The sequence below is a fragment of the Puma concolor genome, chromosome B1 (assembly GCF_028749965.1).
Source record: "Puma concolor isolate L17-30 chromosome B1, mPumCon1.1.hap2, whole genome shotgun sequence".
NCBI classification, from domain to species: domain Eukaryota; kingdom Metazoa; phylum Chordata; class Mammalia; order Carnivora; family Felidae; genus Puma; species Puma concolor.
In genome coordinates, this window is record NC_141670.1 from 172,514,095 (window position 1) to 172,536,660 (window position 22,566).

At 42.6% G+C, this 22,566-nt stretch overlaps 1 protein-coding gene across 17 annotated transcripts in view; it reads right to left on the minus strand.

The window, feature by feature from the left end:
* LIMCH1 (LIM and calponin homology domains 1) overlaps positions 1 to 22,566 on the minus strand; it is a 331,834-nt gene that overhangs the window by 12,939 nt on the left and 296,329 nt on the right. For 5 of the 17 annotated variants that reach the window (XM_086705162.1, XM_086705167.1, XM_086705166.1 and 2 more), the window contains 9 exons: positions 20,314 to 20,419; positions 15,301 to 15,341; positions 10,764 to 10,844; positions 7,255 to 7,347; positions 6,282 to 6,386; positions 4,555 to 4,685; positions 2,690 to 2,811; positions 2,300 to 2,423; positions 139 to 216 (listed from right to left, as the gene is read on the minus strand). In XM_086705162.1, coding sequence (XP_086561288.1) covers positions 139 to 216; positions 2,300 to 2,423; positions 2,690 to 2,811; positions 4,555 to 4,685; positions 6,282 to 6,386; positions 7,255 to 7,347; positions 10,764 to 10,844; positions 15,301 to 15,341; positions 20,314 to 20,419 — 881 coding nt within the window. Of the gene's footprint in view, positions 1 to 138; positions 217 to 2,299; positions 2,424 to 2,689; positions 2,812 to 4,554; positions 4,686 to 6,281; positions 6,387 to 7,254; positions 7,348 to 10,763; positions 10,848 to 15,300; positions 15,342 to 16,101; positions 16,177 to 20,313; positions 20,420 to 22,566 lie in introns of all 17 variants that reach the window. The other 12 variants (XM_086705163.1, XM_086705171.1, XM_086705170.1 and 9 more) reach the window with 5 other exon arrangements.

The window sequence follows — 22,566 nt, forward strand, 5'->3', positions numbered from 1 at the left end:
TGTGTGTGTGTGTAGCAAGAGAGGTAGACAGACAACTCTCTTAAAATCATCTGGCAAGCACTTATTTGGTTGAAATCATGCTCAGCAGGCTCTAGGCAAAACCAAGCAGCCTCAGAAAGGCTTTCCAACCTCTTGTACCTGTTTGGTGATTGGCCAGGAGGGGTGGGAGAACAGGGGGACAAGTGCCCAGCCTGGAAATTCTCTCGAGGGCTTTTCCTGTAACATGGTAAAGGAGCCAAAAATTATGAGAAATAAAGAGAAGCCCATCCCACGAGAAAAAACATTTTAGATTAAAAGAAAACAAAACAAAACTCCCTTGACAACCAAATAAAAGACAACGGAGTGTCCTAGTGGTAATTCAGGTCAGGATCTTGCAGTTTGTGAGTTCGAGCCCAGCGTTGGGGTCTGTGCTGACAGCGTGCAGCCTGCTTGGGATTTTGTGTCTCCCTCTCTTTTCTCTCTGCCACTCCCACTCTCTCTCTCTCTCAAACATAAATAAATATTTTTTAAAAAGTTAAGGGCACCTGGGTGGCTCAGTCAGTTAAGGGTCCCATTTCTGCTCGGGTCATGATCTCATGGTCCGTGAGTTCGAGCCCTGTGTCAGGCTCTGTGCTGACAGCTCAGAGCCTGGAACCTGCTTCAGATTCTGTGTCTCCCTCTCTCTTTGCCCCTCTCCCCACTCACACTGTATCTCTCTGTCTGTCTCCAAAATAAACACTAAAAATTTTTTTAAAAAGTTAATTTCATTTGTAAAGAAAGGGACAGAACACAGAAAAGAAGGAAGAAAAGAGAAGCACCAGCACAGAAGTGAACAAGTGAACGAGACGAGTCCATCTGTCTTCAAACCGTTTGCAGAAAAACTCCCTAAAGCGCTGCCCACTCAAACCTCCCTCCTCAGGGAGAGTGTGTCTTCTCCAGAGTATCAGATTTGCATGTAATACCCCAAAGTATAAGTACATTGCCTTTAAAAAAGGTTGAAAATCGGGGCGCCAGGGTGGCTCAGTTGGTTAAGCCACTGACTTCAGCTCAGGTCATGATCTCACAGTTCGTGGGTTCGAGCCCCATGTCGGGCTCTGTGCTGACAGCTCAGAGCCTGGAGCCTGCTTCAGATTCTGTGTCTCCCTCTCTCTCTGCCCCTTCCCCGCTCCTGCTCTGTCTCTCTCTGTCTCTCAATAATAAATAAAAACGTTAAAAAAATTTAAAAAAAGGTTGAAAGTCACAGAGGAATCAGCAACAATAATGATTACTTCTCTGTGATGTGACCTTCTATTGATTTTGCGTGTCGCTGGAACATATGGAAACAAAACTGGTTAGATGTAAGAGAAAAGGGAAAATGCATCATTGAGAAAAAAAGTGTAACATGAAAAATAAGGTAAAAAGGTGAACTTACAAACGAGTCACCACCACCACCCGCACTGCATAGCTCTACATTTGCTATCTTCCAGGCATGAAACCCCCTGAGGCAGGTACTAATATTATCTTGATTTTACATATGAAGAAACTGAGGCAGGGAAAGATGAAGTAACTTGCTCAAAGTCTTCTGCAGGCAAGTGGCAGAGTTCAAGTTTGAATCCAGGTGGTCTGGTTCTAGGTAGATCTAGTTTTTAAGAACTGATTACAAGAACCTCTGGTCCAAATATGATCTTATAGTGGAACTATGGCTTTATTTTGACTTCCTTTACCACTTAACCAGTCAAATACTTTGGATGAGCCTCAAGATTCTCGTCTGTAAAATGGAAACCATAACCCAGTAAAGTTATTGGAAGAGTTCAGTGAATAAATGCATATAAAAAAGAGGGGAGATATGTAAACACTTCAACACACTTTCATACATTGACATGCTTCAAAAATGATAGGAACTATTCTTATTGTAAAAATAATACAGTTTTTGCAAACTTAGAATATAACCTGGGGTAGTTAACTTAATGGGACAGCAGGTAAATGAGAGAAAAAGTTTTATTTTTCCTTGAAAGAACATTTGTTGATAGTCTATGAGACAATTTAACTCACTTAAATAAATTCATAATACAACAGGCCTGTAAACTCTTCCCAGTGTTTAGATTTGTGGGTTAAAAACATTACTTTGCTCTGACAGATTGATAAAAATCAGGGTGAATATTTACTTGCCAAGAAGACTGTCTCAAACATCCATAAATACTTGTTATCTGGTCACTCAGAGTCAATGGAGAGAAGCACAAAAATGCTGCTGACATCTTGCCATCTCATCCTACTTTTCCCGTTGTTAGTTAAAGAAGAACAAACAAAAGGAATTCCACATGCGTCTTATTTGGCTACTCACTTCCGCCTTTCACTCGGAGACTCGATCTGATGGTTAATGCTTTTATCCAAAGGGAGGGTTTTTGGCTTCACATCTTCTAAAATGTGCATTGGTGGGTTTGATACCTGCTGACTCTGGGCTGGATCTGAGGCCAAGTAAAGAACATAAACTTAGTGTTCAATAAGGTCACCCTCGTGCTTTGTATGTCACCTTTCTTTAATGTGCTAATGCCTGCTGTGGTCTTACGGGGAGTTCATCTAGACTCTGGGCCCACCCTGGTGGGAATCTATTCACTGTGCTGTTTACCATAAGCTATGAGAGAAACTTGCAGTCAGCAGAGGTCACACCTGTCTGAACCACGTTACGGGGCTTACAATAATTTAATCATTGGGTTTAAACCCCCGTTCTTACCCTGAGCTAGCTGTGGGTTCATCCCACAGTGTAGGGCTCCAGTTTCTGTATCCAGCTGACGGTCCTGATGGATTCCTTTTGATACAGGACTCTTAGAATGAGCCATGGCCCCTTGAGTTAGGCTGTTAAGACAAACCAGTATATTTCAGAACAGAAATGAAAGCAACTGAAGTAAACGTATCCTATCCCTTAGGGCATGGAAGTACCAGTTGTAATATGAAAACAGAAATGGGACTAAATGTTTATTTATTCTTTTCATTTTTTTAATGTTTATTTATTTTTGAGAGAGAGACAGAGTGTGAGTGGGGGAGGAGCAGACAGAGAGGGAGACACAGCATCTGAAGCAGGCTCCGGGCTCTGAGCTGTCAGCACAGAGCCTGACACAGGGCTCGAACTCACAAACTGCGAGATCGTGACCTGAGCTGAAGTTGGACACTTACTGACGGAGCCACCCAGGTGCCCCTATTCTTTTCATTTTAAACCAGATGTAAAGTAGACTTAAAACACTGGACAATGCTGCACATTTTCATGACCCACAGTTTCATAAGCTTGGAAACCATTATTTGTGATGTCTTCCCCACCTCCCTGTCCATAAAGCTCTTCTTCCAATAATATCAAGGGATGCCAGGGCTAACTGGAATCTCCCAGATTTTCATGAGAGAGGACTTATTGTAGAAATCACTTAGGCCGCATAGGATTTGGGCAGCCCATACTAATCACTGGCCTCGCAGTAGATTCTGTATGCAAAGGAAGTAGAGATGGAGGAGGTTTAAGAAAGTTTCTGGGAAAAACAAGTTTCAGGAGATGACAGGGAGGGTCTGGAGAACCAGTGGAAATCCATGTATAACGCTTGGCAGTTTCATTCAGATATTCCCGAGTAGTGGCTTTCGTTGCATGACACTTGGAAGTTCCTTTGAAAAGCGTTAACTGGAAACAGGCGTGATATTCCAGAGACTCTGCAGACTCTGGACCTGGGCCTGAAGCTCCTATGTCCACAATTCAACCGGTCTTCCAGCTGATGGACATGGGAGAATTCTCAGAGCAAATCCCACCAGAAGAGCTCAGCTCCCAGCCACACTTCCAAATTAGACCATCTTTGACGCTTAGCCTTTCATGCCTTTGGGTCCCTCTGCGGATGCTGTGTGTGGAAACATATGCTGTATATATGCACGCTTGTACATGTGCATGCACACACATGCTGGCATGTTTGCTAATATCTCCCTGGTATCTCAGAGTCCCAGAAGCAAACATCTGTCTCACAAAAACTTGCTGGTGGCAGGGTACTGCCAGCTTCCTGGGATTCTGTGGGCTCCTTCCTTCTAGGAATAAACTCACTATAGCCGATAGCTACAACTGGATTCTGTTCCAGTTTGAGCCAGCTCTGAATGCTCCACGGGTTTCTTCGTGTCCTTTTCTGATCTCCCATGGGACACAGTGGAACCCACGGGGTGGGGTGATTAGCCACAACCAATGTGGTAGTTATCCTTTATATTGTCACCCAGAATAAATGTAGCTTCTCGCACCTCAGAGGATAGTGGCAAAGTCCAGTAAAACCACAGTGGGTAAGACCCTAGGGCCTCATTTCAACCTCCCTCCCTCCAGACACATTAACCATTTCAGGTGAACGATATTTAGATTTGGAGCTTTGAAGTGACAGCATGTTCCTTTGACGATCTACACTATCTCCCCTTCCTCAGATTGACTTCAGAGCTATTAGAACGTGTTTAAGCAATATGTAATATATTACTGGAATGATAATTTCAAAGCTGAATATGATCTGCATTAGAAATGGGTACCCTTTCTGGGAGCGAATGGGCAGAGCCTGGCTTTGCACATTTAGATGGACAGCCTGGTACAGTTCATACCTGCCCTTTTCCTCCAGTGAATGACCTTCCTTGGTCTTGAGCAATAATAAATCATTTTTGTCCCCTTGGACTGGTTTCTTCTGTCTTATCTGTTGTTCCTCCTCTCGGCAGTTTTCCAAGTCCATTTTATTCTAATGGAGAAAACAAGGATAATATTGAATATAGTTTTTAAACACACTGGACAACACTCATCTCTGGCCATGGGATATTTGAAACATTTTTTCAATCACATTGCCTACAATTAAAAAAAACAACTGTCTAATTTAACTGATTGGTAACTGATTTCCAGTGATTTGAAATAAGTGTGTAATCTGGATCTCTCTCGATAGTTATCATGAAAGAGAACTGGTTAGAAAACCCACCTTTCAAAATAAAGTCAGAGGAGTCTTGGCTTTCTAGTGCCCATGAGTTATGTTTTTTTTACACAGATTACGGTCTATTCAAGTCTTGGTATGACTTCAGTTCCATATCTCCACCATCTTACTGGGAGGATATGGAGGTAGACCGGCCTTTCCAGGCTGTCTCCAGCCCCTGAAGACACATATAAATTTCATGTGGAATCTGAAGAGTGAGTTAGAAGCAACTTTCATGGAAACTGCTGGGAGAGCATATTGTTGGTATCCTGTTGCTACTATGCGGTGCAAAGGAAGGTATGGTGTGGCAGAGAGGAATACATGTCTACTGAAGAAGTGAATGATGGGGAGTAAGAAGGACATTCCAGCACGGGGCTCCACTAACCAGGATCTTGCCAGCCAGTGCAGAGAGACTTTGGTTGCCAGCCTGTGGGAGAAGACATGGCCCCAGTAATGATTTTACTGCTCCCTAGGAAGTGTCTCTGGAGTTTGACCATGGCCACATAGTAGCTGACATGATTCCAGGGAAATAGCCAGTCTTGGATTTAAACCGGTAAGAAACTTGGCCTTATTGTTTGGTACTTCTATTTAGGTTTATTCATTTCACAAATTGATTTTATTTTATTTTTATTTTTTATTTTTATTTTTTTTATTTAAAAAAAAATTTTTTTTTCAACGTTTATTTATTTTTGGGACAGAGAGAGACAGAGCATGAACGGGGGAGGGGCAGAGAGAGAGGGAGACACAGAATCGGAAACAGGCTCCAGGCTCTGAGCCATCAGCCCAGAGCCTGACGCGGGGCTCGAACTCATGGACCGCGAGATCGTGACCTGGCTGAAGTCGGACGCTTAACCGACTGCGCCACCCAGGCGCCCCTATTTTTTATTTTTAAAAAATTTTTAAAGTATTTATTTTTGAGAGAGAGAGAGAGACAGAGAGAGAGACAGAGCATGAGCAGGGGAGGGGCAGAGAGAGAGGGAGACACAGAATCCAAAGCAGGCTCCAGGCTTCGAGCTGTCAGCACAGAGCCCGGAGTGAGGCTCGAACCCACAAACCGCGAGATCATGACCTGAGCTGAAGTTGGACGCTTAACTGGCTGAGGCACCCAGGTGCCCCGATTTTATTTTTAATTTTTATATTTTTAATTAGAGAGACAGAGAGAATGCAGGGGAGGGGCAGAGAGAGGGAGAGAGAGAGAGAGAGAGAGAGAGAGAGAGAGCATCTGAAGCAGGCTCCATGCTCACTGCAGAGCCTGAGGCAGGGTTCACACCCATGACTGTGAGATCATCACTGAGCCAAAGTTAAGAGCCGGACACTCCACCACCTGAGCCACCCAGGCATCCCTCAAAAATTGCTTTTAATCTATGATCTCACCACTGCCCCACTGCCCTCAGTCACAGAGGAAGACGTAGACAGCTGATCTGCAGAACTTGAAGAAACGGTAAATGGAACCACAGTGTCTTCAATTATTTTGCGCTCCTAAAGGGAAGAATAGGAATTAATGAAAGGGAGAAAATATAAAATCATATTTGTCATGAGAAAAATTTCATTAAGGAACTTTAGGAAAAGAATATTGGAATTATGTGCAAAGAAGCAGGGCACTAAAAACAAAAGGTATTATTTCCCAAAAGCATGTAAATCAGATAACATTTTCTATGGGCAACGATTTAGAAATTAGCATTTGGTTTAGAAAAACAAAGTCTTTGTGAATTACTTAGTCTGATTCAGGAAGCCTAATTGGAAATGATTTTAGGGATCAGATTATGCCGAAAAGTGATTAAAGATAAATTCAGAAAATTAATCATAAACAAATTTTAGACAATATACATTAAATGTAGCTCCCTTCTAATTCTCTAATGTGGTCTGGTTTGTTCATGTAAAGAAATGAGACAAACAAAACCAAATTCTCCTCCCTCCGAATCTCTCTAGTGCCATAGAGTGAATGCAGTGGGAAGGGTCCACTTAGCCTCACTACCAAAATCATCCTCCCAAAATGAACTGACTACTCCCAAACATGCTTTCCTCAAAGCAACCCACAAATAAATACTTTCATGTCATCTCTCTAAGGTAAATCAAGAATCTGACTCTCTGCATAGAGAAAAGATAAAATTATATTGTCGCCCCTGACCGTGACTCAACATGCCCTTACCACAAACTATATTTGGGGGGAATTGTGGTCTTTCAGAGTCTATAGGAGATGACTCTTCGGAGAAGTAGACAGGGGTCGGCTGTGGGTAAGGAGAATCAGACACAGCCGCATGCGTACAGGTACCACGGACAAAAAATGCGTTGACAGAATCTGAGGAATCAAAACTACAAGTCAAATTCCTTCTTGGGAATTTCCTACCTCCTCGTAGTATCTGCGTTCCTCCTCTTCCACCTCCTTCTGAGCCTTTTCCCACTCTTCTTTCAGCTTGTTCTGTTCCTTCTGGTATCTCTCCTGTTACAGAATTTCCACAGATAGTTCTTGAACTGACCGTGGCACACGTACATCACTGGGACATTTCTCTCCCACCTCTAAACCACCATGAACAATTTATCACAAGACTATCTTGCTACGACATTCTGAGTCTAATCCATTCACACAACAAAAGGGGAATGCTATTTTGTGGTACTCCCAACATGTTAGGAGCCTAAAAATCCTACCAGAGAACAACAATTTTCTGCTGTTGGTGTGCTATAGAATTGTTTTCAGATATATGAGTGGACATTTGCTTATGGAAAGAGAAACGATAGAAGGACTCCCAGACTGTAAGATCTTCCTTCACTTGGTTTTTGTCCTGGGAGGTAGACTAAACTGATGGTTTGTTTCTACTGAGCCCTTCAGAGAGGAGTGTTGCCATTTCACTAATAGAAATATGTTGCCACTGAGAGGGTCTGATAAAAGACAAACCAGAGGGGCGCCTGGGTGGCTCAGTCGGTTAAGCGGCCGACTTCGGCTCAGGTCATGATCTCGCGGTCTGTGAGTTCGAGCCCCGCGTCGGGCTCTGTGCTGACAGCTCAGAGCCTGGAGCCTGTTTCAGATTCTGTGTCTCCCTCTCTCTCTGACCCTCCCCCGTTCATGCTCTGTCTCTCTCTGTGTCAAAAATAAATACACGTTAAAAAAAATTAAAAAAAAAAAAAAAAAAAAGACAAACCAGAAACCAACCAAACAACAACAAAACCTTGTGGGTTTCAAGACACACAATGCAGAAAGGTCCAAAGTGGACAAGATGATAATTAGCTGAGTAGCTGAGTTACTCTTTGCTTGTAGCCATTCTCCCGGAATGGAATCTTCCCAGGTTTAAGTAACTTCTGAATTAAGAGTAGCTTGTAAACAGCCCATTAGAAGGCTCCAGCATCAGAACTGCCATTACTGTTTTCGGAAACAATACAACACCAGTCACCACTTCTGGGGGAAAAAACACTCTGAATAAGGATGGCTTCAAAAATGTGCCTGGAATCCCTTGGACAGCTGACTAGAAGAAATGAATAAATGGAGATTAAAATTAGTGCCTAAAATGGGAGCTGACACCCCAGATGTCTTGGGAATGGTGCCTGTGACATGCCAGAGACAACGGCATCACTGAAGTGTACCACACACAGTCGAATATTTTAGTCTAATTACTGTCAATCTTCTCTCTGAGGCTAAAACAAGTCTGCTTCTATCTTGCTGGAGAAGGCACTGAGATTTCCTCCAGGTATCACCTGTGATGTCATTATCTTAGGAGCAAAAGGGCTCTACCGGGATTGCCTGGAGCCTTGATGTTCTTATTAATGTTCTGGAAAAGCCATTGTTGGCCAACCCATGGCCAGCTTTTAACTCTAGGTAAAAATGTTGTTATCAAAACCTAATCTTATAAAGTTTCTGAGAGGGACTTTAGGGGCCTTTCAGAGAGAGGCAACAGACTCTAACACTTAACAGAAACTGAAAAACAAGCAAAGCTTAGGCTTATTGGTTCTAGGAGCTCACATCACATCCTCCCCTCACCAGGAGGATGAACTGAGTGAGGGAGTGAAAGATGCCATACATCTATGCCACACACACACACACACACACACACACACACACACACACACACCCCAGTACATACCAACACACACATGTACACACACCAGCACGTGCACACACGTGTGGACACATGCGTGAACACACACGTGCCCACACCGGCAGGCTCGCACAGGCACCTTGCCCCAAAGCTCACAACCCTGCAGTGCCACGCTGCATAACAATTTGGTGGGATAAGAATAACACGTATGTCTGCATCTGTAACGGTGGCCTCCTTGGAGACTATAAGTGACAGAGTGCCACCCTGGGAAGCACGCTTGCTTGTCTTCTTTGTGGGATTTCTGACTCTTAGCTGTTCACCACTTAGCTGGGCAATGGGCATCTGAGTTCCAAGGGAACAGTAGATGCCCATGGCTGGTCTGGGGTCTCCCAGTGGACCTGAAAGTCCCCACAGTTCTGGGACTTTGCTCAATCTGGGTTCTCACTAATATGTGGGTATTTATCCCTGTGCACGTTGGGTTAAAGATTTAACCCTGTGCAATTCTGAAAAGTGTTAAACTTAACTGGCAGACCTAAAGCTATACTATAATTAACTATGTAAACTGACCCCTGCTCCCAGCCCCTGGGAATTAAGCCAAGAGTGGTGGTCAAAGCAAAAAGATCAGGAAAAATAAGTGAAACACATCAGCCTAAAGTCATCAAAATTAATGAGATTTAACATTCTTTTTCTTTATGCTCTTTTGGTAAAATCAGCACTAGTTGGAATACAGCAGAAAGAACATGAGTTTTAAACTCATACAGACTTGTATTTGAAACCAGGCTCAACAACTGTTAGCTGTCTGACCTTAACTTCTTTGAAACTTAGTTTCTTCAGTTGCATACTTGGACTATAAGGCATACTTTGAAGAGTTTTATGAGGATTAAATTAGATGTATCAAGCACCAACAAATATGCCAGTTCTTGGCACATGCAAGTACTCAGGTTAGTTTCTAAGATTAGTAGGTTACTTTTGGAATCCTCATTACTCTACAAAGCTGGCTTGGAACAAGCAGCACCATGATCAATTTACTCCCAAAAGTTTTCTAGGATTAAAAATGAGCAGCCTTGGGGCGCCTGGGTGGCGCAGTCGGTTAAGCGTCCAACTTCAGCCAGGTCACGATCTCGCGGTCCGTGAGTTCGAGCCCCGCGTCAGGCTCTGGGCTGATGGCTCAGAGCCTGGAGCCTGTTTCCGATTCTGTGTCTCCCTCTCTCTCTGCCCCTCCCCCGTTCATGCTCTGTCTCTCTCTGTCCCCCAAAAAATAAATAAACGTTGAAAAAAAAAATTAAAAAAAAAAATGAGCAACCTTTACTCAAACATGGAGCAAACATTTCCACTTAAGGAACAAGACCCAGGCCACATTTTATTTCACATGTATGCTACCAAATAGTTTTTTCATCATTCATCCCCACTGCTACTTGGACTGGAATTTGGCAACTAAGGAGGTGATGAATGGATGGGTTGGCCCCTAATACTTGGGTTTTTTCTTTTTAGATTTTATTTTTAAGTAATCTCTACGCCCATCGTGGGGCTAAAACTCACAACCCCAAGATCCAGAGTCACATGCTCTACCGACTGAACCAGCCCGGTGCCCCCTTGGATTTTCTTTTTTTTTAAGTGAAATGCTTTTTCATTGTGTTCATCAGTGTAAACTCTGGCAGGAGGAATCAGACACAGGACACTGTTGCACTGGTACCAAGGGAATGGCCTTAGACTCACCAACTTCTGAGAAGAATCCAATTCCACGCTTTCCTGTGCTAAAAACTTATTTAACAGTAACGATGAGAGCATCATCTAATGGAAAATAACAAAGCAGTGAGCCCAGTCCTACCTGGAGCAAACGTTCCTGCTCCTGCTGCCATTTTTCCTGTCTCCGACGTTCCTCTTCTGGGTCCCATGCCCAGAATTTAAACTGCTTAGAAAATAAAACCACGATCAGAACTAAGCCACGTCCTCAAGGCCAGGACAGGGCAAGGGACGCAATTAGCTTACAGACTGGCACTCCGACATACGGAAGTTGAAGCCTCCACATGTCTTTTAAAGACCCTCTTTGCTGCCGGAAACCACTTTTTAATCCTAATTCCTCTTTGGTTTACTTCCAGGAAGCTGGTATAGCTAATGAAAACATGAAGTAACTAGCCCCTGGCATGGGAAGGCTTTGGCTTCATTTCTTTTAGAAGTGATCTCTTAAATGTATGCACGCTTCTAAGCATGAGATACTCATTCTGCGTATCGATCCTGGTCCAAGCAAATCGGAATGCTAATTTCAGCAGAACTGTATTTTGTGAGAAGTGGTGTTTGCCATACTATACAACTCATCTTTTTTTTTTTAATGTTTATTTATTTTTGAGAGAGACAGAGTCAAGTGGGGGAGGGGCAGAGAGAGGGAGGGGAGACACAGAATCTGAAGCAGGCTCCAGGCTCTGAGCCGTCAGCATAAGTGGCTCAAACTCATGAACTGTGAGATCATGACCTGAATCAAGGTCATTTAGCTGACTGAACCACCGAGGTGTCCCCTATAGGACTCATCTTTTTTTTTTTTTTTTTTAATGTTTATTTATTTTTAAGAGAGAGAGACAGAGCACGAGCAGGGGAGGGGCAGAGAGAGAGAGTCAGACACAGAATCTGAAGCAGGCTCCAGGCTCTGAGCTGTCAGCACAGAGCCCGACGCGGGGCTCGAACTCACCAACAGTGAGATCATGACCTGAGCCGAAGTCGCACACCTCACCGACTGAGCCACCCAGGAGCCCCCAAAACTCATCTTTTATGCTGCTATTGCTTTTCCATCACAGCTGTCTCTAAAGTGGGTTATTTAACTCACCAATGCTCACCAGCATCACCTGTGATTCAGGCAAGAGGGAGTCCCTGCCCTGGTGCCGAATAACCAACATACAAACTTAAAGACTTCTTTTTTTTTTTTTTTAAGGGTTTTGTGAGTTTGGCAGCAATGAATGAATGGGAATAACGGGAGAAGGATGCAAGAACCAAAGTGGGCAACCGGGTCACACAATATACAAGACGGAGCAGGTCCACAGGGGAAGAGAGATCACAGCTGGCCTCTGGGAAACCGGCGGCATTTAAACTTGGCCTCTCCCAACACCCAGGGGGAGGTGCCAAAGCAAACCACGTTCCCCACTAACTGTGCTTCTTCCCTTCCCTCTATTCTGATGGGCTGGTTTGGGGAAGCACTTAGAACTGTCTAGGAATCTAGAAAGAAAAAAGCAAGATGAGGCTGGCGGAATTAGAGAGGAGGGGGAGGGCCTGGGGGTGGTGGGCAGCAGACAGAATCTATCTACCTGAGCTGCCTGAGCAGCTGGACAGGGTCAGTTCTGTCTGAGGCTTAGATGGGTCTAGTTACTGCCCAAGATACCTGGGCCAGCTCACCCTCGGCTCTGCCCTGCCCCCAACAGATCCATGCTACCACTTAGGTGGACAAGGGCTGAGCTGGCCCAAGGAAGTGTCTCCAGGCTGAGAATGCAGGCCAGCCATGGGTGTTGCTTGATTTATAACAAGATAAATATTTATAACTTTAATGTATGTAGACACATGAAATGTGAGCCTCCATTGGTACTCTTGCTATGGTACCGGCAAATGGTTAGGATGATACCCATAAAAAATCAAGGCAAGGTGGGCAAATCAGGTAGGGAAATGTATTTCCTATACACCACTCTTGGGATTCATACTGCAATTAGTAAAGGCTCTGACAAGTTATGCAGGAGAAAAGCTATTTAAGATATTTAACTGTATATAATTCAAAATTTCCCAAATTTCCTTGGATGATCATAAAATGCCATCCAAATGGGATTCCAGATAATAAATTAGGAATTAACAGTGTTAAAGGTTGGCTCCACTTGGCATTTTCCTAAAACTGAGAAGCCATTTAAGTGTTCAGAACACCTCTCGAAGGAATGACCCTTCTTTGTCTTTTAAGGAAAAGGGTGTGGTTCTGTGAACAAAGCCATAGGGAGTCCAGTGGGGAGAGTCTGTCCAATCGTGGTGGAAAAAAGAACAACAATTAGGAATTATTCAATTTTCAGATTTTACCAGGCAGTAATTGCAAGAATAAGTAAAGTGTGAGCAGACAGAAGGGAGCAGTGTGGGGTAGGGAGATTGAGCACAGAAGAAAATAGGGAATATTTGTTAAAAAGGAAGACAAAAATAGTGTCTTCAGAGGAAGAAAGATAAAGAGGAAGATACTTGCGTGATAAACAAAAGGGAAAGCAAAGTGATCCCGCTCCTTCCTTTGGTGACTATTTGCTGAGCACCAGTGTGGGCCAGGTGGGGATACCAGCTGGCCAAGGGTCCCAGCCTTGTGGAGCTCACAACTGAGTGTGTGGGGAGGGTGGCTGTGAAGGAGTGACCAATGTATAAATGACACCAGAAGACAGTGTGATAACTATCATAAAAGAGATCTAACAGCTGCTAGAGAAAGTCAGAATGAAGAGCATTTAGCCCACTTTGTTCTATAATTTATCTGTTTACAAATCTGTACTTTCTTTGGCCTGGGGTTTCCTAGGCAGAGAGGACCCTTATCCCCCTAAGTATCACAAGACCGTGCACTTTTAGGCCTTCAACAGATGTTTGTTGAATAGATGGATGGAATCACCTCAGGCCAAGGAATGCATCTCCTTCTCTCCCCTTTCTAGACGCTGAGCCAGGCCACTCCAAGTCTGACTGCAAGCGTTCTGATCTTTTGAGGTCAGCATAATCCAAGCTTAGTTCCTCTTCAAGCTTCTCTTATTTTCAAATGTCACTTATTTTTCTGTTTATGAAGAGCTATCACTGAAAGAATGTCAAATTTGGGTGGGTATTTTCAGAGAATTCACTTATATAGGTCAGTAATTTGTTTCTTTCTTGTTCTAGTTTCCATAAACCAGAAATAAGGACGTATCTCTTCAGGGCACCCTTCCCCTCCACCCCTGCCTAGGGGTACAAGAACAATATGACTCTGTTGCTCCCATGTAAATTAAGATGGAAATCAATGTGTTTCGTATACTCTTAATGTGCCAAGGACGCCACCTCTGGGATCCTTCTGGGGGTTCCCATGCACCGGGAGGATACTCAGCTTCCTGAGAAACTCAAGATTCCCAGTATTGGCTGAAGACTCAGCCTGCACAAGTGGTTGCTAGTTCTGGAATGTGGCTGGAAATACTTAGGGCTGTGTGACCCTTCCCCATTCTGCACAGACACTCAGGACTTCTCAGAGTGAGACAATGTACCTATAGATAAGAATTGGTATCGGCGGGGTCCCTGGATGGCTCAGTCAGTTAAGCATCTGACTTCAGCTCAGGTCATGACCTCACGATTCATGAGTTTGAGCCCCGCATTGGCCTCTGCTGTCAACACAGAGCCTGCTTCGGATCCTCTGCTTCCCTTTCTCTCTGCCCCTCTTCCGTTTGCACACACTCTCTCTCAAAAATAAACAAACATTAAAAAAAAAAAAAAAAGAATTCCTATTGGCTATGGTGGGCCTTTTGGATTAGCCACTGGGAGGATTTGTTCATGGATCAGGCACTGTGTTAGAGGCTTCATGTAATTATTTCGATTAAAGCTCACAACATCCTGAAAGGAGGGATTATGATCTCATTGCATAATCAAGGAATATAAGGTCCAAAGAAGTTATATAACATCTGCAGGGTCATATGTCAGTAAATCTGGAAACAGAGGTGCAGCGGTGATTATGTGGCTACACCTCGGGGGCTCCGGGGAAATGCTACGGTTTATTGTGCCACCGAGGAAGTCTCCAAAGCCAGTGGAGTTTCAGAGGCTGAACAAGGTGCCAGGCCCAGCACTGGGAACACGCAGTTCAGAGAAAAGTCAGGTCTACAGAGAGCGTTCACGTACAATTCAGCAGCAAGCGGTTGCCACAGCATCATGTGTCTTAATGTTTACTTTTAGCAACTGACTTTTTTTGATGTAATTGAAAGAAAATATTGAAAACTAAACACACAGTTAATATTATTCAAGATACTCATTGTGAAAAGGAGTGAACAGGGGCAGCGTGGGTCTCCCAGGGAGTTTTAGCTGCGCCCTGTCTGTCGACGGTACACTATTTCAAGTATTGAAGTATTACCCTCGGTTAAAACAATGATGTTGAATGCTGACAGGAGCTGCATGTTTTAATACTAATTCCTATGGTCACCTTCATCAGATTTTTCTTTCCTAACTCACTTACTATTTTGTTTCCAGGCATATCACAACTCTGTGTAAGGATAAACCACCCATATAATGTCTTTCCTCACATTGCACCTGAGAGCATTACACAAGACTTTTAGTTATTCTTTTATAATCATTTAGAGTCCATTTTTGATTGAATTCTTTTTAAGCAAATAAAATACTTTATAAATTAAAAGCACACAGCTACTTACAGGTGTCGTTACAGGTGACTTTTCACTGCCTGGAGAATCCACTGTACAGAAAGAAAGAAAAGGAAAAAAAAAGATTAAGCAGCTGCTAACAGTGTTTCTCTCTGATCCTCTGAGTGGAGGGTGGTTCCTATGTCAGCCTTAGATCAATTTTTTTTTTTTTTTTTTTTTTGGTAAGCCAAGAGCATTAGAAGATCATAACAAAGCAGACCCTTGAAGCAATTTGTATCCATCACCAAAAGGAGTTATGACCAGTGTCATATGATTGAGCACATCAATTAGCACCAGAGACTAGACTATGAGAAGCAAAAATTATAGGTGCTGGTTTTTAATGCCCCTTGCATTCCAGCTTGCTTGCCCGGTTCCCTCACTGTCTGACATGGAGAATTATCATACAGGGAGAGGCCAGACACCATCCAGAAAGTAAAGAGAGGGACACAGTTAACAAGAGAACCATTACCGGTTCCTGGCAAATACTTCTAACCTTTGTTTACAAAAAAAAAAAGAGAAGAGCAGAAAAAATGATTTTGAATGCCTATTTTTTTGTTTTTTTTTTTAAAGAAAGAGCTGAATATTATGTCTTTAGATTTTCAAAATCAAAATAAAATTCTATGCATTTCCTTCCAATTTTAGTATAACTGGTACCGTTACCAAAGAACCAGCTCTTTGCTAACTGTGTGTCAGAAACAAGCGTTTTTTTTTTTTTTTTTCTGAAATCAGAAATGAAGAATACCAGACAGTATCGGCTGCCCCCAACATGGATTTTTGCACAAAAGAGATACAGCTACCCAGTATGCATTTTACCTGACTGGGAGAAAAACTGGGAACGTCGCCAAGAGTTCTGAACTCTAAGCGGAACACTGGCAATGCCAGGCGACTCTAGATCAGATGGCAGAACAGAACAAACAGAAAACCATGAGGACGGGGTGAGAATTCGATAGAACCACGCTCTCAAGTACTGAAGGACGTTTGGCTGTAGTCGATACAAGAGTTGAGAAGGAGGGACTCTAGAGTACAAAATATCCCAATAAAACTCATACAAAACCTGAAGACATGGACAAAAGCCAGTAGAAATGGGACAGTTCCTGCCGTGGTTGGTCTTCCTTGGCGTTAGGTGAAATTTTATAGGCGCATACTTAATGGTGATACTGTTAAAAGTTAAATCTCAAATGATAGGATGATACGCTCTGCAAGACCAAAACGCACAGTTTAAATTGCTTTTGGAGAACACTGGGAAAGTATAAAAGACAGCAGAGATCAGTTCAATGATTCTTTTCTATCCTTTATAAAGCGTATGTATGGAAGTCTGAGGCCAAAGTTATGCATGTGTGTAGCAAAAGGATGTGTAGATGTCTGTCTGTATAGACACAAGCTCATGGTCAGCATTTACATCCTTAAACTGGGCCCTGTGCAACTCTCACATCATTCTCAGTTCAAAGACATCAGTTTTAAAATGTGCACGTATTTTCCCAAAACACAAATATATCTTTGAACTGCTGGGAGATAGTTGAGAAAAGGAAAACTGTCACCTTCAAATGTATTCTGTGAATGTTTTCAGATTATTTAAAGGCTACTTATGGGGCGCCTGGATGGCTCAGTCGGTTAAGTGTCCGACTTCGGCTCAGGTCATGATCTCACAGTTCATGAGTTTGAGCCCCACGTCGGGCTCTGTGCTGACAGTTCAGAGCCTGTAGCCTGCTTCAGAATCTGTGTCTTCCTCTCTCTCTGCGCCTCCCTGCTCATGCTCTCTCTCTCAAAAATATAAATAAACATTAAAATTTTTTTTTAAATAATAAAAGAAAAATAAATGAAAAAGAGACTCCCTGTGTGTGTGTGTGTGTGTGTGTGTGTGTGTGTGTGCACTTAGGGGGAATCTGTGAAATATCATTAGGGCCTACCACCAGATCTTCAGTAGCCTGTAAATCAGTCTATAAACATACGAGTTTGTAGAAATGGGGGAGATATCATTGTCTAAGGGAGAGAGTATTAGATATGGCTCCAAGATTCCTGATCCTAAATGTATAGCTTCTTTGGACTTGATGTGTGACCACAGACTAGTCACTTACATAGTTCCACTGACTTTTTCCTTTAAATTGAAGTAACTGATGCACACTATTAGTTTCATGCACAACACAGTGATGGATAACCCTATACAGTATGCTATGGCACATACACATAGAACAAGTATAGCCACCATCTGTCACCACACAACACTGTCACAATACCATGGACTGTATTCTCTGAGCTGTACTTTCTTTCCATCCGGTGACTTACTCATTCCATACCTGGAAGCCCGTATCTCCCACTCCCTCTGACTTTTTATATCTGGGCAAAGCCCTATACTTCTCCCTCTCCCCTCCCAATTTAAGACAAATTCTGTCTTTTAAGGTTACATTTATTAGAGGCCTTTTCTTCTCGAAGATAGGAATTTATTCACTGTAAACAAAGTATTACTCTCTTGACAATGTCTTTGGTCAGCAATTAAAACACATACTTCAAGTCAGTGGTTTTCAGAGTGTGGTCCCTGGATCTCCAGCATCAACATCACCTTTGGGAACTTGTTAGAAATGCAAATACTCTGGCCCAAGCCCAGGCCTACTCAGACACTGTAGGAATGGAAACGAGGGACCTGTGTTTTAACCAATCCTGTAGGGAACTCTGGCACGTACTCATATTTGAAAATTACTGCTTAAAGCCATATCTTTACAGTATCCATTCGTATTTTAAGACAAGCATTTAAGAATAGCTTATTACTGGGAACCTGGGTGGCTCAGTCGGTTAAGCATCTGACTCCTGACTTCAGCTCAGGTCATGACCTCACAGTTTGTAAGACTGAGCCCTGTGTTGGGCTCTGCACTGACTGCAGAACCTGCTTGGGATTCATTCTCTCTCTCTCTCAAAAATATATGTAAGTACATTACATTGCCTTTAAAAATAAATTTAAAAAGGAATAGCTTATTATTGTCTGGTATCTTGCTCTGTACTTCTCTTCCTACTATTCTGAAACTACCAGATTATATTATTAGCGCTTATTCTGGGGCAGGTATTGAGCTAAACACTTTTTTTGTTTGTTTGTTTATCTCATTTAATTATTCCAAAACTCTTAGGAAGTTGGTACTATTGTTTCCATTTTACAGTTTACAGGTGATGATAAGAGATTAGGAGATCTTGGTGGGGAAGATCACACAGCTAAGAACTAGATGAGCACGAATTCAAACCCGAGCATTGTCTCCAGAGCCTGCAGCTGTCATTACAGCTTCCGTGAACCGGACAGGAGTACAGAACAAGCGTACATCGAATATAGTTCTATCTTGAAGACTAATTTTTGAAATTCTCTAGTGCCGCTAAATTTTACTTTTTATCATTCAACTTAGATAAAGCATGATGTAAAGTCCCTTAATTAACAGCACATTTCGCAAAGTTGAAATGCACAACAGGTAACAGAATGTAAAAACATGTGAGACAAGAAAACTAATTAAGATGGCTTAAAATAGGGGCGCCTGGGTGGCGCAGTCGGTTAAGTGTCCGACTTCAGCCAGGTCACGATCTTGCGGTCCGTGAGTTCGAGCCCCGCATCAGGCTCTGGGCTGATGGCTCAGAGCCTGGAGCCTGTTTCCGATTCTGTGTCTCCCTCTCTCTCTGCTCCTCCCCCGTTCATGCTCTGTCTCTCTCTGTCCCAAAAATAAATAAACGTTGAAAAAAAAAAATTAAAAAAAAAAAAAAAAGATGGCTTAAAATATATACTTCCTCTCTCTATTACTTCTCCACACAATTAAAAAGTGGTAGAAATAGGGCAGGATTAAAACCTGTCTAAATATGGTCAATTGCTGGCCCAGTTAGAAGACTTTATTTTTGTCAATTCCCCTCAGGACAGTAGGGCCGACAAATTTAAAACAAATGCTTGGAAGGCAGTATTGAACTTTTTTCCACATTAAGGAACCAGAGATCATCAGTGTATGTACTAATTAATTCCCTCCAAAGTACTTCCTGTTATACAAATAGAGCCCACCTTATCACCCAGCCATCAACCAGGGCTAAAGGAAGCCAACCGAGATTCTGCCAATTGTGGCCCCAAATAGCTGCCCATCCTTGAAAAGAAAAAAGTAAAAATAAATCCCCGGCCACAATGACCCTGTACCGTCTTCTCTTTGCCTGAGCTGATAAATCTATAAAGTGTACTGGGAAGAGGACATTAAAAAAAGATAAACAAGAAACCTCAGCGCTCTTGCCTCCTAAACTCTAGCTGTTTTCACATCTGGAGAGAGAACTCACACCAGTAATGCCCAGTAGTCTATCTGTTTTGCAGAACAGGCAGGGAATGCTCAGGACACTCCCCTACCCTGTTCACACCCCTAAGGCTCCTTTCTGGTGGTTGTGGGCACCTGAGTTTTTCACAAGGATAAAGAGATTCAAGTGGAACTCTTATTAAAGAGTAAAGGGGTAAATTCACAACCTGTACATGGCCTGTGAGTTACCTGGGGAGTTTGCAGAACACGTTTAATCTATGACTGTGAATGACTTCTCAGTAATCGTCATGCACACCCGGGAATTATTATGGAGTAAGAAAATCTGATTTTCTTCCAAAGGAGTCAAATTGTCAAAGGAAATGAGTATTTTGTAAAGATGAGATAATTAACAGTTAATGAAGTTGACATAACCATTAAGATGATAAACTTTTTATTAAAGTGATTGATTTTTTATTTTGTAATTTTAAAAAACATTTTGGAGCCAATAAAATTCTTTTAAGGTATCAAACACTTGTGTAGGTCCTACTGTGCCTACAGCGCCGGGCTGACAAAACAGTGTCAGTAGCCGGGTTTCTGGCTGGGCCACATAGTGCGATCCCAGATTTCCATTCTGAAGTTGTTTAATTTAGCCACCACGGATTCTTGCAAACACCATGGCTAAAGGGATGTTAACATAAAGGAGGTAGTCTTCCTTTAAAAGAAAGAATATTTTACTGCAGATGGGCCCAGGAGAACAGGCAGAGCTAATAAAATATTTCTTTCATTTTACCTTGAGAATTGAGATTTGGCAAATGTAATTGGTTGGTTTCAGGCATTTTGTCCAGAAATGGATACGTCAGGGTTGCTTCTGGCTCTGGCGATTTTGGCTTTCCCACCTGGATCACGGGCAACAAACAGAAACATTCTAATATTTTCCATTAAAAATTGCACAGGTGAAATACAATTTAAGAACCATAGCTATTACATAAGTCAATAAGCCCAAATGTTTAACTTTTAAATGGAAAATTTTGCCCCTTCCCCAAAACTCTTTTGTGTTTCTACATTAATATAGAGGCCTGGGGTGCCTGGGTGGCTCAGTAGGTTAAGCGTCCAACTTCCGCTCAGTTCATGATCTCGTGGTCTGTGAGTTCGAGACCCACATTGGGCTCTGTGCTGATAGCTCAGAGCCTGGAGCCTGCTTTGGATTCTGTGTGTCCCTCTCTCTCTCTCTCTCTCTCAAAAAATAAATAAATAAATAAATAAATAAACATTAAAAAAAGATAGAGAGGCCAATTTTTTTCAGAGAAATCAAACTAGAGCATAGAAGCATGATGATCACTTTTCTCCAAACCCAGAAGATAATATTCTATCTTCGGGATTATACACCATTCTGTACTATTTTCTGATCAATCAACCACATATCCTCTTCTTGGTACTACATAATACTGATTTTGTAACATCAGAAAGTGAGATGCTCCACATAAGATAAAATAAATCTTACTATGTAAGTGCTGAGTATTAAAATAATATCACCTTCTAGTGGACATTATTCTCAAGACAGTGCACCACCCTCCCACAAACTTATGCAGAGCACATTAAAGGCAATATATTTTGCTTGTTGACAAAGAAGTGTCGTTTTATTTTTTTTTTTTAATTTTTTTTTTTCAACGTTTATTTATTTTTGGGACAGAGAGAGACAGAGCATGAACGGGGGAGGGGCAGAGAGAGAGGGAGACACAGAATCCGAAACAGGCTCCGGGCTCTGAGCCATCAGCCCAGAGCCTGACGCGGGGCTCGAACTCACGGACCGCGAGATCGTGACCTGGCTGAAGTCGGATGCTTAACCGACTGCGCCACCCAGGCGCCCCAGAAGTGTTGTTTTAAATAACTACCATCCACTAGTGTCCTAGCAATGGAGCCATTAGGGGATTGTTGAGGCAGATTAGACCACTTGTCCTTATGGCAAATAGTTTCAAAATTTTAAGCTTTATGAATTCTTCTGTTTGCTTTGTAGAAATAGATTGTTTTCTTCTTATTGTTATCTAATTTTATTTTGTTTTTCCCCAATCTGAATGGCTTTGGGCGGAAGAAGCACCTTCCTTCTGACTTATTGCTTCCAATCAACTGCTGAAAGACCAGATTACCAAACTGATGTCTAAAACAAGAGTCAGTAGGGGCGCCTGGGTGGCGCAGTCGGTTAAGCATCCGGCTTCAGCCAGGTCACGATCTCGCGGTCCGTGAGTTCAAGCCCCGCGTCAGGCTCTGGGCTGATGGCTCGGAGCCTGGAGCCTGTTTCCGATTCTGTGTCTCCCTCTCTCTCTGCCCCTCCCCCGTTCATGCTCTGTCTCTCTCTGTCCCAAAAATAAAATAAACGTTGAAAAAAAAATTAAAAAAAAATAAAAATAAAACAAGAGTCAGTAGACTCTGAGCAAAGATCAGAAGGAAGGGCATGGCTATATCAGTTTGTGTCCTTTTGGCTGCTTACAGGACTTGCTCGGGTTCACTCTGGCTAGCGGCTGTGTTCCCAGTAGACTAACTTGATAGCAAACAGGGCAAGTCAGGCTGTAGAGCATTTGTTTCATCATAAGCTGATCTCTGATTTGGTTCTCAGGATGATTTCATGCCTATAATTTCTTCTTCGTAGGATTTTATTTTTCTTTATGAATAATATATTTGGCCCTAATGGAATCTTGAAGAAAACAGTTAATCACTTCATTCTGCATTACAGAGGTCAACCAGATGTCCCAATGAACTTCAATGTTAAATACGCAGCAAAGGCTAAGGCTTAGATTTACCAAAGTTGACAAGCCCCAAATCTTAACCTTATACCATTTCCTCCATAGTTGAGACTGACAAAAAAAGTGTTTCAGTGATGCTCAGTTGTAAATGAATGTTACTAGCAGAAATGCCCCAAATCACCACTACGTAAAAAGGTCAGCCCATGTGCATGAACACTTTGTTTTATAAAGGTAACACTCTCAAGAGAAGTCAGAAGACAAAAGCTGCTGCAACCACAGTGATCACCTTTCTCCTTTTTCCTAAG